General features: G+C 42.0%; 2 protein-coding genes across 2 annotated transcripts in view; both read left to right on the top strand.

The window, feature by feature from the left end:
* The window catches only part of LOC134533539 (solute carrier family 35 member G1-like), a 34,759-nt gene extending 27,476 nt beyond the window's left edge, over nucleotides 1–7,283 (top strand). Inside the window, exons 5-6 of the mRNA XM_063371071.1 lie at nucleotides 475–741; nucleotides 6,322–7,283. Of these exons, the coding sequence (XP_063227141.1) occupies nucleotides 475–741; nucleotides 6,322–6,534 (480 nt within the window). The 3' untranslated portion in view covers nucleotides 6,535–7,283. The remainder of the gene's footprint in view (nucleotides 1–474; nucleotides 742–6,321) is intronic.
* Nucleotides 7,284–12,780: 5,497 nt separating this feature from the next.
* Nucleotides 12,781–16,508, top strand: LOC134533537 (uncharacterized). Its single transcript, XM_063371069.1, has 2 exons — nucleotides 12,781–13,023; nucleotides 13,509–16,508. The coding sequence occupies exons 1-2, from the start codon at nucleotides 12,860–12,862 to the stop codon at nucleotides 14,809–14,811; spliced, it is 1,467 nt and encodes a 488-aa protein (XP_063227139.1). The 5' UTR covers nucleotides 12,781–12,859; the 3' UTR covers nucleotides 14,812–16,508.

The following is a 16,508-nucleotide window of genomic DNA, read 5'->3' as shown; positions in this document are numbered from 1 at the left end:
TGCCCTTCCAAGGGGACAGTTTTCAGGATTATTTAAATACTTAGAGAAACATATTTTCAGAAATTGGATGGGCTACCCTTCTAGTCGCTGTACAAACAAACCATTGCCAGAAAAATCCCGATGGTCTGCCCTTCTAAGGGGCAGCATTTCAGTCGCCCCAACAGGCCCTCGTAGCCACCAGGTTAAGAATAACCCCTTTTATTTGTATTCAAAAACCATGATGTGCTATAATCAAACCTTCTACATGCAGATCCATTGTTTCTGGTGGTACCACGCCCTTCTTCACACCCGTCTGACTCCTGGCTCAGCACAATAGTGTCCCGCCGCGTCATGAGGGGGAGCACGCCACGATGTCTGGACACGCGTGCTCGAATGGCCGCATCCACACACTACGTGCACACTCCTGACGTTCGCGCGTGTGACACTGGGCCTACTGTCGAAACTGGGGAAGAATGTGTGTGGGCTGGTGCGCAGGCGATGTCGCACCAGGAGCACCGCCACTACGACGTGCTGGGCTACGCATGCGCGGTGACCGCCACCCTGTTCACGGCGCTCAACATGGTGGTGATGCGCAAGTGCAAGGACGTGCACTTCTCGGTGGTGGTGCTGCAGCTGTCGGCGTGGGCGCTGCTGGTGGCCGCGGCGCTCCTGGCGGTCACGAGGCCACACCTCGTCCTGCCGAGGGGCTGGCAGCAGTGGGCGCTCGTCGCCGCCGTCAGCGGCTTCGGCCTGGCGGGGCAGGTACTGCTTCCCTCTTGTTGTGTGCCCCCCCTCACAGCGTCTCTTTCAGTTACAACGTGGAACCACCTGTCGGGTCGGGTCGGAGGGTTATCCGAGGCGACGAGGACACCCCGCGGCTGCATTCTGAATCGTGACGGTCTGGTCTAGCTACCGGCGAACAGTCTACCGAGTAGACCAAAAGTTGGTAGTAGTACGGGGAGAATCCACCATGTTTGAATGGTGCCCCGCTGAGGTTTCCTCAAAGGTCCAGGATTCTTGTTGGGAAGGACTCGTACTTGGGAGTGGTGCCCCCGAGTGCTTTAGGGGTAGGTATCAGGGTTCCCTAGCCCTTTGACGTGCTGACGTTGTGAGCGACGAGGACAGCTCCGGTTACCAGCCTGGACAGCTGGAAGAGGTTGGGTAAGCCTCCACCGGACCGCGGGTTCGCTGGGTGATTGAGGATTCCCAGTGTGATGCGGGAGACTGGGGTAGGTGCCAGAAGTGATGACAACTCCAGAGGGCTAAGGGAGCATCCAACTTGCTGGTAAGCTGAGTGGGGTAGGGGGCTGGAGGTGGTGCATAAGCTGGGATGGGTAGCCTCAGCCTCTGTGTATAGCTAACGGCTCTAACGCCCTCCTGGTTGCGTATGCGGCGTATCCGCATCCATGCCCATGGGGGCCCCAGCCTGGACATCCTTATAGGATATGAAGGCTGGGTTATCAAAATAGGTTGGAGGAGAGATCCTCAAAACCTGTCATAACCAGGGGTGATCCGGGGTACCAGTGTATTAAATGTCTGTACTTGAAATAAATTTGTTTGATAGTTCGAAAAATCTTAAAAGTCACGTAGACGAAAGGACGAAGGTGGGCGTGGATATCCCGAACTTTCCCTTCCTGTAGAAATTAAATTGGTGCTCGTGAATTATGAAGTCACGCTATGGGTCTGGGATAATACCGCCGCTCGTTGCTGGCCGTACACGTGACGCAGTGCGCACAAACACTGCCTACAACCAACTCGCAGAACAAGCTTTAGTTCTGACGGATGACACTTGTATCCTCCCCTGTGGTTTACAAATCCAGCAGAGTGAACGTAGAAGTAGAGCGTGATAGAGGCTGCGCATCACCGACTTTTTGTGGCCAACATTTACCACAGTCTTCCTTTTGCTCTCTAGACTCGTGCTCATCTCCAAAACTACGTTCATCTTCCAAAACAGGGTTGTCATGCATGTGCTGCTCGATTTCAAGCAGTTGTTAACAGCAGTTAGTGTCAGAAGTCGGTTTCAAAACTTTCGTATGAGATGTAACTTACTAAAGTTGATACGCGAATAGTGTTGCAATGAAACTGAACTGTGGTGTAAAGCCCAAATTCGGCACTTCATGTTGCTCAGTAAACCAGCCATGGCATTCGGGCAGGAATACCATTTTCTGGGAAGGTTGTGCTCTATTCTGGAACCAGCATTCCTCACGTCCTCGCGGAAGTCGTTGCCACGTTTTCTAGGAAAAGGTTAAAAGTCGTCGGACATCCTCCATACATCCCCGATTTGTCACAATGTGACTTTCATATTTTCGGACATCACAAAAGAAATCCTTTGAATTACAAATAGTAACACATGATAAGGACATCAGGGATCCAGTTATTGTTCGGTTCAATCAATTGGAATCCGTCTTCGTAAGAAGAATTCGTCGCCTCCGCAAACAACGAAATGTTTTCCTAAACAGTGTAAGTGATATTTGAGAGACATTTAATACAATTCTATCCATTATAAAATACTCTTTACATCTGTTCGAAATTATGTTTTTTTTTAATATCTCCTTTATCTAGTGATTACACATCTTGAAAATATTTCATTAGGCACGTCATTCCACAGCTCTTCAATCGCATGAGTTATTCTTCGCAGGTAATGAAGGGCTACAGTGGTGTGTTAATGTAGTATCTCTCGCCTTTTGCCGAGGTGATCTGGTTCAAGTACAAACGTGATTGCATAAACTTGTTTGCGTGGGAACTTCCGCTTCCACGTGAGATGCACTCCACATAAGCTCCGTCTCACATTTCCTTTCAAGCATTCCTCAAGGTAGCCGGAACAACAAGTTGGTCTCTCGGACAGAGCTGGTCTCATCCCACCCATCCCATCCAATTTTCGGATCCCGTTCTCCGTACAATAGACTCATGTGCAAACTGCAATCACGGACTTTGTCCTTGATGTTACTATTCCAGTTAGCTATTCCAAAATAGGATGTATTGTTGACGTTTTTAAGCATCATCTTCTATAATTTATTCTTATGCATCAGCATGATACTCGGATGAGCGTAGTATTCTCAAAGACAATTATTATTTTCCTGTTTCCTTTCGTTAGAAGTTGAAACCTTGTTTTCAAGGATGCCTCGTCACTCTCCTTAATAATCCACATGACTAAGCTGTAAAACTTTAAGCCATCTGTGAGTTTGGAAACATTCTTTGTCTATGTTTCGTGGTACCTACTGCAAGTAAAACAACGTGGATTCTACAACACGAAGCTGTTAAATAAAACCTATTACTGCATAGGAAAAAGACTGTATTTAAATGGGGAGATAATAATATTTATATGGCATGCTCTACAAAATCATGCGCAAAATAAAAAAAAATTAAACTTTACTTAAAGAATGGTTTTGGGTAACTTGTTTTCTAAGAATTGTTTGAAAGCATACAAATTTTTTACTTTGTATTCATAAATATATTTATAAAACTCTTACTTTTATATCAATTAATTTGAAAGTTGGGCTCACTTAATAGCTCAATTTGATGCAATATCCGTTTCGGTCACCTCAGTTAACCCCCCCCCCCCCCTAAAAAAAACAACTGACATTTGCTGTTAAGTTTGTGTATCAAATTATTAGGCTACTGCGTGGTTATTTTATCGATCATTTCCAATCATCAGATAATTGTTTACTGTTCAAGGTATGGATAATAATTTTTTTTTGGTTTGAAGAATATTTATATTCATAGCATGCTTCTCGTTGCCTATGAAACATGCCCCACACAGCTTCGTCGTTATAGAGAGCATAAATGGCCACGTCTGTGAAAAACTGTCGACGAGCCCGACGTTTCGGCAACCCTGCTGCAGCTTTCTTCAAATGCTTAGTGTAAAGTCATTCACATCGCAAATTTTATTGTTACTTAGTGGTCATGTCATACTAGGCCTATGTGTTTATCAGTTTGGTGCGAAGCATTTCTGTTGCAAGGTTAGGGTCATGTGACATTAGGTACGTCTATGGGTCGATATTAATTTAGAATTTAGTTTCGGAATGTCAATGTCGACACGTCAAGACCGATAGTTAGTGTCGATGTGTTGAGACCGATATGTCGAGGTAGAGGTAGAGGTCAACATTTTTGAAACCACCACTGGTATGGTCGGAACCGGACGTGTCTGAACTTTCGTTGACACGTGAAAGACGTCGATGTCACGCAGCCTCTACTGCCGAGATCCCTGAAACAAGGCTGGTACCTGGGGACGGAGCGTGTTTCGCACGTGCGTCAGTTCTGCAAGTGGTTGTCGGCCTCCGTGGCGCAGTCGGCCAAGCACCCGGTTTCGGTCCGGCGGTTCTGTGTTAAGATTCCCGAGTAAGACACGGATGCCATTTATGTTGTTCTAGTCATAATCACCACCTTGGCGCTTACCCATACAACAAAAACTACAGTAACAACCACAATTACAAAACTTTAGGTTGGGTGTGTTTGCCGTTTAGCTAAAGGTGCACATATTGAACATTTATAAGAAAAAAAACTAGGTTAGTTTAACTTCAATTTGATGTGTGATTGGTTGAAAATTAAACTATTGAAGCTGGGTTATTCTCTTGTGGACATCCTGCGGGCGGGCACAAAGACTCGGCATGTACTTTAGGTTCACACCTCTGAAATTCATCGATACTCCCCCAGGCATATAATCCCGTTAGGGCGTGATCCCGGTTAGGAGAAAGATAGGTCTTTTACATGCCTGACACTGTTACCAGTGCCAAACACGGGTTCCGAGAACCGGGAAATAGATTCGCCATTTCCAATCGCGGCATGTTACTGGAGAGTGCACGGCTAGGTCGAGAGGTTGAGGCGACCCATCCCAACTTCGGTTCCACCGACCCACCCCCAGCTCCGCCGTTAAACCCCTAGACCTCCTACAGAGCCAGCCCCCTCTGCGGGATCTGAGCAGCAACGACACGGAACCATACCTCTCACATCCCTGGGACCCCTCGGTCACCCAGTTACTCGTGATCCAGCTGAGGCCTGTCCAACCTCTACTAGCTCAGCAGGCTAGTACCCGAGCTTAAGTAGCTCAACACTTCCACTCGTCAGCAGGGCGGGGACCCTTCGGAGTGTTCTCCAAGCATAGGAGGACCACTACCACCACGTTTTCCTACTCCAATCCTGATCCTGAGCCATTTGAGGAAATCTCAGCAGGGAACTATCACAGTAAAGGATCAGTCCCATGGCACCCTTCATCTTCAGGTATAGTGCTTTCCCGGGCAGCCTCACGGCGGCAGAGCACCCCCGAATCAGGACATGGATGTCCTTGGGTACTTCAATATCAGCATATCTCCCGCCCGAAGGTTACAGCTGTGCCAGAGCCCGGGTAGGTAAGGTAACACCAAACCAAAGATTGCCTTAATTACCGCCCCTTAGACAATCCACCGTTTAAAGGTTACAGCCTTACCAGAGCCCGGGTGCCCGGACCGGGAGCGAACCCCCACCACGCTACCGCCCTTCGCTATTCCATATGCATAATGGATTCTTCGGCAGATTTCTCCAATAAATAATAAAGGCATATTTTCAATTGCTTCATTCCTATGTGTTATCCCTGTTAGGGTATAATAGGAGATTAATCAATTAACAATAATAATAATTTTATCTTCAAATCATGTAATCTTCATTTAAATTATTTTCAATTATTTGGTTTTTCGGGGTTAATAAGAGGTTATATTGCCTTGTACCCATATAGATATAATGTTGTTATATTCATATTATATATTTTCAAGTAAAATTAATTTCTTCTACCCAAAGAAATAAATGTTAAAGTAAAAGTTAATAATATTAAACAAAAATTTTCTTCTTTCTTCAGAACCTTCTGAATATATACCATCACCAATAATTATAATAATTATTTTCTTCACCTAAATTTAAGGGGTTTTAGACTTCATTTTATTTATGTCAGATCATAATAGTGAACAAGTTTTTCTTCTTTCTTCAAACCTTATGTAAACAGTACTAAGTTTTCTTCACCTATATTAAGAGTTTATCTCCATAAATTTATTCACATAAATCAACTGAACAGAATTTCTTCTAAACTATCTTACAATTATTCTTCATCGCTGTCCGTATCCGCAGATGTATACCATCGGTCAAATTCTTCCAATCGTTCCCCATTTCTATTACTCAATTTCTCCATATTTCAAAAGAGTTCTTGTTTTGGATAAGACTTCGCAGATCTTGATAATCATATCCTAGTGCCAAAAGTCCTTGAATATATTTTTCTCTGATATCTTCTGTCTTCTTGCAATGATGTAAAACATGCAATTCTTCGGCAGGCAGAGCTTCTCCCCCGTGACGGAACAGGGGCACGCGCCTTGCCCGCAGGTGCTGGTGGCGCGCGCGCTGTCCCTGGAGGACGCCGGCCGCGTGTCCATCACGCGCTCCATGGACATCGTGCTGGCCTTCCTGCTGCAGGTGTTCGCCTTCGGCGAGCTGCCCGACTGGATGAGCGTGCTGGGCGCCGCCTTCGTGCTGGCGTGCGTCGTCGCCATGGGGCTGGAGGACAAGATCAACTACGTCGCGAGCCTCGTGCCGTGACGCCCGGTGTGTTGTACTTTGTTCCCGCGTCGACGCTGTATCCATCGAGACATCTAGTGGACACTACAAAAAACAAAAAACGTTGTTTGTTCAACACAAAATGCTTAAAAGGGACACGTAGACACATGTTCCTCCGCCCCCCTTCTCCCCGGGTCCGATTCCCGTACAGCACACAATGTTTCCGATCGAAATTCAGGTGTGTGTCGTTACCTATTCGAACAATCGTTGTCTGGAAACGTTTGTGCTGTAAGGCCGTTTCGCTTACATAAACTCAAAGATTAGCTGATATGAACAACCACACGTGTTTTTTTTTTACAAGTAGTACTCCAAACAGACACGTGCTCTTATTTGACGCAGTACGTATTTTAATGAGGAAATATTATACACGGTAAATATATTCTTTTGAAAAATACTGCTCTTTAGCTAGCACGTACAAAATTTCAACGCTTGCGTCCGCCGTGTCACATATTGAGGCTACCTCGCAGCTTGAGGATGTGGTGCACATCACCATGAGTCTATGGAGCCGAGCCTACCGCCAGCCCACATGGAGCTGGTCTACTTCGTGTCTGCCTGAAGGTGGATGGCTTGGTCTCGTTTTTAAAGCAAGCCAGCGCTATTTAACTGCATAGCAATAGATCATCAATTACATGTATTAACGAGCTGAGAAATGTAATGTTGGCTGTTTATCGAAGCATTAGTGTGCTTTTACAAATGTTTTTAAGTAAATAAATTTATTCGAAAAAAACTAACTTTTGGAATAGTTTTCATTATTTTTTGGGATTACTATGAGATGGACTGAAACCAGTTGCGTTTACTCCTTTTCCAACTTCAGTGAACAAATTATTCCTGTGATATTTCTCAACTAATTTTCAAGATGCATCGTAACATTACTTGCAAGACATCTTATTTGTAGGTTCTCAAATATGTTGGACTGATGAAGTCTTGACTGTAATCTTCCATTACATACTTCGTTATGAGGCTACGCGTATAAAGAATGTATCTCAATTCAAAAAGGAATGCTTGCCGATAATGGAATGGCTGAGAAACTTTATGCACGCAGTCGTTATGTGCTTGGACCAGTCAAACGGAAGCGCAGTTACCTTTTGTCGTTATGCGACCCTTCGCACAGCAGTGCTGCGGTGAATGCCTACCAACAGGCGCATCGGTGACGTGTTTGGAAGCTGCCGCATTAACATTTCTTAATTAACGTTGTTCCCATTGACATACTTTCACCAACCATCAACACATATTCATTTGAATTAATTTAAAACCGTGTATTGCATGTTATAACTGTTTATTAAACATCACCGACAACAGTTAATTAATCTAACTCTGCTTTTTTGGATAAAAATACTTCGTTACTATTTAAACTGTAGCGTGCATTCATCTTAAATTCTCTTTAATATCCCTCTTCCATCGCAGCCGCAGAACTCTCTTATTTCAGGAGATAATGTTAAATAAAAAGGTTTAAATGCATAAATAAATTTGTTTTTGAATGCACCCTGAGAATTTTTCCAAAGCTGTCAGCTTCCATGTGCAATTAATCAAATACATTAACACTGTGTCAATAGTAAAATTGCGTTAATACTACTTCATATTATTATAATCTAACAAGAAATTAATTGCTAAGCAATCAGAATTACTTATAGAATACATATATATTTATATATACTTATTCTACGTCGATGGCGTGAGGTTCTGTTATAACATTGTTATAACTCGGGGTAGCAATTGGTTAGCAAAAGAAACCGTAGTTGTTTAAAGGCTAATGCTAGGGGTTAGTTTGATATCTTGGAAATAACTCGCTAGCAATAAACGTGAGAATGCCGCAATGAAGTATGCTTTGTTAAAACAAATATGTTAACAACACATCAGAAAACGAAACGGCTTTAAACTGCATTATACCAAAAACCAGTGGTTATGGTAACCAGATGGAAAATAGGGGCTGGTGGTCGCTCTAGTTTCTACTTCTATTGAAACATCTATTTTTAAAAAAAACATTACTCTTAGGTATATACAGTGGTGGAAACATATGACATATAGGGGGCGAGTGCCCCCCCCCCCCTTCCTCCTGGACGCGGGCGACGCAGCATCAAGCGTGGTTCACGGCAATGGGAGGGCGCGCCACCGCTAAATTTTTAGTGTTATATACCCAGTGGCGGGTACAGAAAAAGACTCGGGAGGGGGGGAAGTCACTATAAGTACAATTTTCTATATATATATATATATATATATATATATATATATATATATATATATATATATATATATATACATATAGTTTTATTTGTATGACCGGGTTTGGAAATACACGACTCAGTTACTAAGAGGGTAAAGATGGCGCCCACCCTCTCCCCCGGCTCCGCGACCTAGTCTACGCAACCAGAAGACGGGTTATCTCACCTACTGGCATGGCCGTCGCTAGTCCGGGCTTCGAACCCGAGCCGGGCCTCGTGGGAGACGTGTTGCGACGTGTCTCTCGGCTCGTTCCCCTGGGACCACGCCGCCCCCTGGGGTCCCACTGTCACCCCCCTCCCCCTCTCCCCCTTCGCCCGCCTGCTCGCCTGGACTCTCCCCGGCTGGCAGACAGCCGCGCGGTAATTATCACCCGCGGTGCCGTAACGTCTCCCCCTCCCCTCCTCACCAAGCACCCCTCACTCCGCGACAGTGCGACTCGCACGCGACGCGACGCGACGCGACGATGCGTGTTCTACGTCACCGCGAATTAACTTGCCGCGAACTTTCAGGGATTATTGTATGGGAGCACCCAGGATCTGTGGTAACGAAAATTATAGGATTACTAGAGGAGGTTGAAAGAATGATGAATATAACAAACACGTAAATCTGTGCCATTAACCGATAATTTTAGCAGCAAGAAATTAAACGATCACAAAATAAGAATATGGGTAATACAATAATTCAAAAGGGCGTAACTACAAATAGCAAAACTAAAAAAAAAAAAAAAAAAAAAAAATTCGGGCATACAAACATATATTATACATAAAAGACAAAATACCAACGGTTTTTATATAAAATTATAAACTTCAAGGATATAAGCATATTTAGAATATTTTCGAAAGGGCATAAGTATAAAAATTCAAAATATCATAAAAATATTCCCAGTGACGCAAAATTATATTTCCAAAAAGGGAAAAATTTTCATCGTTTTATGTTTAGAGCTAAACGTTATGAGATATAAGTCTTTTTATTAATTATAAGCATAGTTATTCGTAAGGCGCCTAAAAAGCCCATTGAAAAAATATGAATACGACAAATAATTTAATTTAATAATCAAGGCGTGCTCCACTTATGTAGCTGTATTACAAATGTTAATCTATTGTTACACTTTGCTAAAGAAAGAGGCTCAAATGCGTAAATTAATTTTGGTTTCGAATGCACCCTGAGATTTTTCCTCAGCTGTCAGTTCCCATGTGCAACCAAAAAGATAGAACATGACTTAAACTACGCCACAGCATGCCATCGACTGAATATTCATAACTCCCGGCATACAGAATTTTTCGAACCGTGCAAAAAGGCTTAAAGCAAGCCCTTGAACATCTTATAAATGTAATAATGATACCAGAAACTATCAGGAACACGACCGTCCCAACCCAATGGAAAGTGGGTTCGAAAGGAGTGAATGAATAGGGTTTTGTGTCTCGACAGCACAAGGGTCGTCAGACACGATGGAGGACTGTGTGATGAGATCCAAGCGCTGATGGGAAGAATGTCGGCGAAAAACGAGAGCACTCTGAGAAATCCCACGTTTCACAATTACGAAAAATCTGGAACTTTGTTTTGAAGTGTTGGTAATCCTAATTTTTTTGTGTATTCTTGGGGTTTTTGTTCACGAATGCTTTTGTGAAATATTTTAAATACGTTAACAACACAACAATATTTTCCAAATAAATATTAAATTTGGATTAAACAATTCATTTTAAAACTGAATGGTCAATTAATATCAACATGCCAAAAATTCATGGGTGTCGTGTACGCTATGAGAATTTATTGTGAGAAATCATTTCCCATCCCCTCCGGAGACGGGGAAAATTTTTTTTTAAAATATCAGCGAAAGCAGTATGTTATTTTTTGTGATGCAAAGTGACATGTTACAACACCGGTAAGATTTTTTCAACTGTGTGAGAATCCGCGTCGCCTACGGTTACGTCTGTAAGCCCATGTGTTCGTGAGCTAGATTCAATAGTAACGAAAGTTATTTTTTTTAACACGCGGTTTCAATTTTTATTATATATATGTGTGTGTTTTTGCAAATCCCTCTGTCAACGAAATGTAACTCCCGTAACCACTACAGCAAGTAGTTGTTTGTTTCGGTTTGCCGCACGGCTAATAACCGCACGTTCACAATACTGCGATGTTCTGCTGTTCTGCGCACGTCGCGCTACAGGGATTCCGACGATGGCCTGCGCTGGGTCAGTCACAGGCACATGCGTGCGCAGGACTTCAGTCGTGGGGGGGGGGGGGGCGCCGGGGTACACACCCCACTTCCCCTTTCCAACCACACACCCGTCTTCCCAGCTTTCCTTGACGTCTAAGTTCATTTCACGTGCATCGCACGCAAAATACTTTTAGAACAATGATTCACTCTCCAGGTGTATGGCATATGAGAGGGTGTGTACGTGCCAAAACACAAGAGGTTCGAAAGTACCACATTTACCCAAAACGTTCATTCACATAAATTTATCGATTAAACATCGATATATATATATATATATATATATGACTGCCGACTTCACAATGTCGTTCTTCACTTATTGGTTAGCTGCAAACGTAAAAATATTGGACATCAACACTAAAGATCTATAAAACCCATACAATAAAAAACAGTTTCTAACAGACGTAACTTTAGGCCTTAAGATGCTATGGGGCATTTACTACTTACTGTTCATACATTACTATGAATTAGGCTCCCGTAGACTATTAAAACGTTTCAAGTACGTACAAAAAAAACTAAGCATTAAAATTTAAATGTAAATGTTTACAACTGTCCGTTATGATCAGAATAGCAGTAATCAAACGACCAGCGTCTATGTTGTTTAAGTTTGGTGTTAAATCGACCACCGCCGAACAGGCTCTCGGCGGGACGGACGGCCTCTATAGCGCGCGAGCTCGCCGCGGCTCCGGGAACAGACGAACTCCCTTCAGCACGACGAAGACCCGCGGTCTTCCTCACTGGTCCGCGCTGCTCACACTGGGACACGGACCAGATGCGACGCCGGAACAACCCCAGCTCTACCGGCGTCTGCCGCTCGCTGCTCGCAGGGCGAGCGAGTGTCTCTGCTCTGCTGCACCTCGTCCTCTGTTGGACGGCCCGGCAGCCCGCCTCCTGCTCCCTCGCACTCGCCGGGTTCCTCGGTCGTCCAGCGACTCGAGTCTGTCTCGTCTGCACTTAAATACTTGCGCCGCGGCCCCCGCCGTCACCTTACTCGTTCTTCGACGTTACCAACTCGTTACTCAGAGGTGCCCCCCCCCCAAACACTATGACTCACCCCCCCAACCTAATGATGCCCCCCCCCCACCCCCCCCCCCCCGAAATTTTTATGCCATTTTCTCAATGATTTACTCAATTATTTTATAATATTATACTTTTTTAGTATTATATTTTATCACATTTTGCATTAATTAAAACTGATTTTCTAATAATAATAATAATAATTTTGGTCATATCAGGTAATATTTCCATCCTGAACCGACAGATGCCAAACTGCTTTTGTTGAGGAAAGTGTGGGGTTGCCAATTTTATTTACAAGATCCCTTTCAATTATCAAAGCACCATAAACGTATTTTCACATTAGAAGATATAATTATGTAAATAATATATACATTTTTCTCGTATTTTAACCCCCCCCCCCCCTGAAATTTTAATGACGCAGTCTGCGTCGTTACCCCCCCCTTGTGGGCACCCCTGCGTTACTCACCGAGCGAGTACTCACTCGTCGACTCTTGACTGGCGTCCGGGACCCTCGATATCTACTGGTGACGTCAGTGCCGACACCTCAGGAGATGGTCCGCAGTGACAGGGCTCACCCCGACGACGAAGTTGTCCCTGGTTCGGCGCTGCGGGCGGACAGAGCTCCGCTGGGTGTCTCGCAGTCGGCGGTGCGGTGACGCGGAGTGTCGTGGCCGGTCCCTACCGTCGCTGCAATTACCGTGGCTTGCACACCCCCTTCAGGGGCAACACACTCTTTATAGGCACCGTGCGCGCCACTCTGGCGGCCAACGGTGTAACTAACTGCGGGACGGCAAGAATTGAGTAACTGCGCATCGCTAGTGTGTCACTTCTAAACAGTTCAAAACGACTAGCAATATGAATGTATTTAAAAAGCGGAAAGGTAACACAAATTGCTGTGTGGTTGGGTGTAGTAATGCGTACAGAAACACATCACCTGATATAGTGTTTTATTCATTTCCAAAGCGGAAAACTGAAGAACAACGACGAAAGTTGTGGGTTCAAGCGGTACGCAGACAAAAGTAAGTAGGTGTACACTGCTTATAAACTATTATATGCCAAAGTTAAGCAATATGTAGGCATGTAATGTTATAAAAGCATTTAATTTCTGCACAAAGTATGCTAAAATTATGTTAAGTATCACGGTAATCACATGGTTTATTTACATTTATGCTTAGCATCTGTAGCTGCGACAGTAAATGTAAGCTCTGTGAAACACATTTGAAAATATTATTCCGAGTTTTGCATAAAAGTGGTCAAATTTATGTGCTTTAAACATTTTTTTCTAAATAAATAAACATTTATATAAAATAAAACAACAAAATAATGTTTGCTTTTACAGTTTTATATTTTTTTGCATACGATTCGTGAACTTGCGGAGGTTTTGAGAAAAATATTTGCCAGCACTATTCTATCATTTTACTTTTATTTTAGTACATTTACTAATTTGTTATTTATATAGACGCTATTAGTGTATTATTTGGTAAAAGTTACATTTTTATTTCAGTGTTGATAATTCACCTTGGGAACCAACAACCACCTCAAGAATATGCAGTGTTCACTTTATTGGAAACAAAAGGTCAGGACACCCTAAAAATCCTGCATTCGTCCCCAGTTTATTTCCAAAAAACTATAAAAAGACAGCTGCCTCATCACAAGCTTCCGAGAGGTATGAAAGATCCGCGAAAAGGTTAAAAAAAAGTAGCTATGTAGATATTATAGATTATGAATGTTCAACGAGTGCTGCTATTAAGAAACATGAAGTTGCAATACAGACGGATGTAAATGAAACAATTGTCTGCGATTTTGTTTTTTCTTGTACAACTGATGGGGATGAATTGTCGACTCAAGCTTCTATTCCATTGCAAGTCTGCCTTAATTCGTATAAGAAACGTTATGACAAGAGCTCAGGAACAAGTGATATGTGTAATGAAATACAAGGTTTTCAAGGATACCCCTCAATAAGAGATGAGACAGAACTGCGAGACTTAACGGGCGTGACATTTGCTGTTTTTAATCTATTATTAACATTGTTACTTAATCAAACACAATCTTACAGCAAGATTAGTAAAGAAAATCGTTTGCTAATATTTTTAATGAAGATGAAAACTGGCTTGTCATATTCTGCTATGAGGGTGATGTTCGGAGTTCACCGTACAACTATATCACGTATTTTCACCACTACTCTAATGTTGCTAGCATCTACAATGGCTAATTATGTGTTTTGGCCTAGCAGGGAAAGTATAATGGAAACAATGCCTGCAATTTTCAAAAGAAAGTACCCTAATTGCCGAGTAATAATTGATTGTACGGAAATTAAAGTAGAACAGCCACCTATTGTTGATCAAAGAATTTTTCTTTATTCTAATTACAAGGGTACTTACACAATAAAATTCCTGGTAGGCATTTCACCTAGTGGAATGGTGACCTTCAAATCAAAATGCTATGGTGGCAGATCGAGTGACACATTCATTACAAATGATTGTGGATTATTGATTCTATTAGAAGTTGGCGATGAGGTCATGGCCGACAAAGGTTTTCCAGGAATAAAAACAAGCCTCTCCGACAAAGGGGTCGTTGTTGTAACTCCGCCATACCTTCATGATGGAAAATTAACAGCTGAAGAAGTGGAAACTACTTACAGTATTGCCAGTGTTAGAATTCATGTTGAGAGGTGCATTCAACGAATTAAAATCTTTCACATTTTAGACAAACTATCAATTGAACTGCTCCCCTTTATTGACGATATTGTTCATATGTGTTGTGTTTTAGTCAATTTGCAGTCTCCTATCATTAAAAATAATACATAAAGACAGATTTTTACTATGTAAACATACTGAATGAGTACTTTAATGTATTAAATAAGTATGACTACAAAGTTAATAAATTTAAGTTAGTCAAGACATGGAAAGTCTACACGAAAACAGATAAACAGATGAAATGCAATCTGCTATGAATAACATTTGTTATTATAATGTACATTTGTTTGATTACTAGATATTTACTGAAACAAGTTTAGGTAAATAGTGATTAAAATAGAATGTTTCTATTTTATCAATGCAGTTCTCAATGTACGTCAAGTTCTTTTCTAATGTTATGCAGATCTGTTGTTTTCTACTGTAAACATACAAGTCACATGTATCAACACCTGTTACATACATTAATATCTGACACTGAGTGTAATAAATATTATTTTTCTTTAATGTAATGTTTCCCCTTTCGTCTAGAAGTAAATATTTCAAAGAAACATTTCCTGCCTCATCAATTATGCACCTATCTTTACATGAAATTGGACATTTTACTTCTAATACTTTTTTTGCCTTGCCTTTACTAACGACGATGCCATCTGGGCTTCCACAAAGCCATGGTTTCAGTTTATGAATTATCAGTCCACAACGTAACACTTTCGTATCATATGTTCTTTGATAATGGCCTATGGCTTCAGATTCCATGTCTTTTCCGTATTTCACATTTCTAGCAGCTACACCAACTAGAATTTTGTTAGACTCTACCAAAAAAGTATTTGCTAACGAGTCAAAACTTTCTCTTCTTACTTTTATGCGATGAGCCTTGTTGCTCGCCGAGATGCGGAGTTTTCTTTCAGTGAACCATTCTGAACATTCTGCCTGCTTCCGTGTTGCTATAGAAATATTGAGTGCCTTCTCACTACTAACACTCACATAGTTTTCGTAGAATGACTGTTCGCCCTCATTCAATGGTCTAAACGCTAAATTTGTTGTCAAACTATTACACTGATTTTGTAGGATTTCTTTAGTTATATTTTTACACTCATCTAGCACTACTGAGCTTTCCACTGATTCTAATAAATAATTAATTACACTTTTACAGTCACGTTCCTCTTCTGTTCTATTTTCTGCTTGTAACATTTGATACAGAGGACAAGCGATATTAACAAGAGTATCCACTTCTAAAGGAGAAGCGGCTACGGAATATTTTAGTTCTTTTTTAGGAAATATTTCACTTATTCGCTTTCCCTTTGAATACTTTTCTTTCGCAGCCCTAGTGGAACATGGTTTTCCCCATGTTTGTGGAATGTCAGTCTTCGAAGTAATTTGTTCATTATTAACATAGTAAATAACTGCAGCAATGTGTTTACAGTCGCATCCAAGTCCTGCCGGGCATGGGCAGTTTCTGTTTATAATATTTCTTCCGCCGTCAACCTACGAAAACAAATGGACGGTTAAATAAACATTAACATTTAAACAATAAGCACTGAAGTATAAACGTAAGGAAATAAAATACTTACTTCAAGAGTGACAAGGTACGGTGGAAGATTAACAGACGTTTGCCGAATCACTTCTGCTTTTAATAGAGAAACGTCACCTCTCTTTATTTCCTTTACATTATTCACATGGCCACTGATACAAATATTTTTCCCTTTCGATAATTTATTCTCACCGAGGTTACTATTTTTAATCGGTAGGAAACCACATGTAGTTTCTATATCACACATGATTACAAACTGATTGTCAGCGCGCTGCGTGTC

Source organism: Bacillus rossius, chromosome 6 (genome assembly GCF_032445375.1).
Source record: "Bacillus rossius redtenbacheri isolate Brsri chromosome 6, Brsri_v3, whole genome shotgun sequence".
Taxonomy (NCBI): domain Eukaryota; kingdom Metazoa; phylum Arthropoda; class Insecta; order Phasmatodea; family Bacillidae; genus Bacillus; species Bacillus rossius.
The sequence above is the reverse complement of the archived record's forward strand: the minus strand, read 5'-3'. Positions and strand labels throughout refer to the sequence as shown.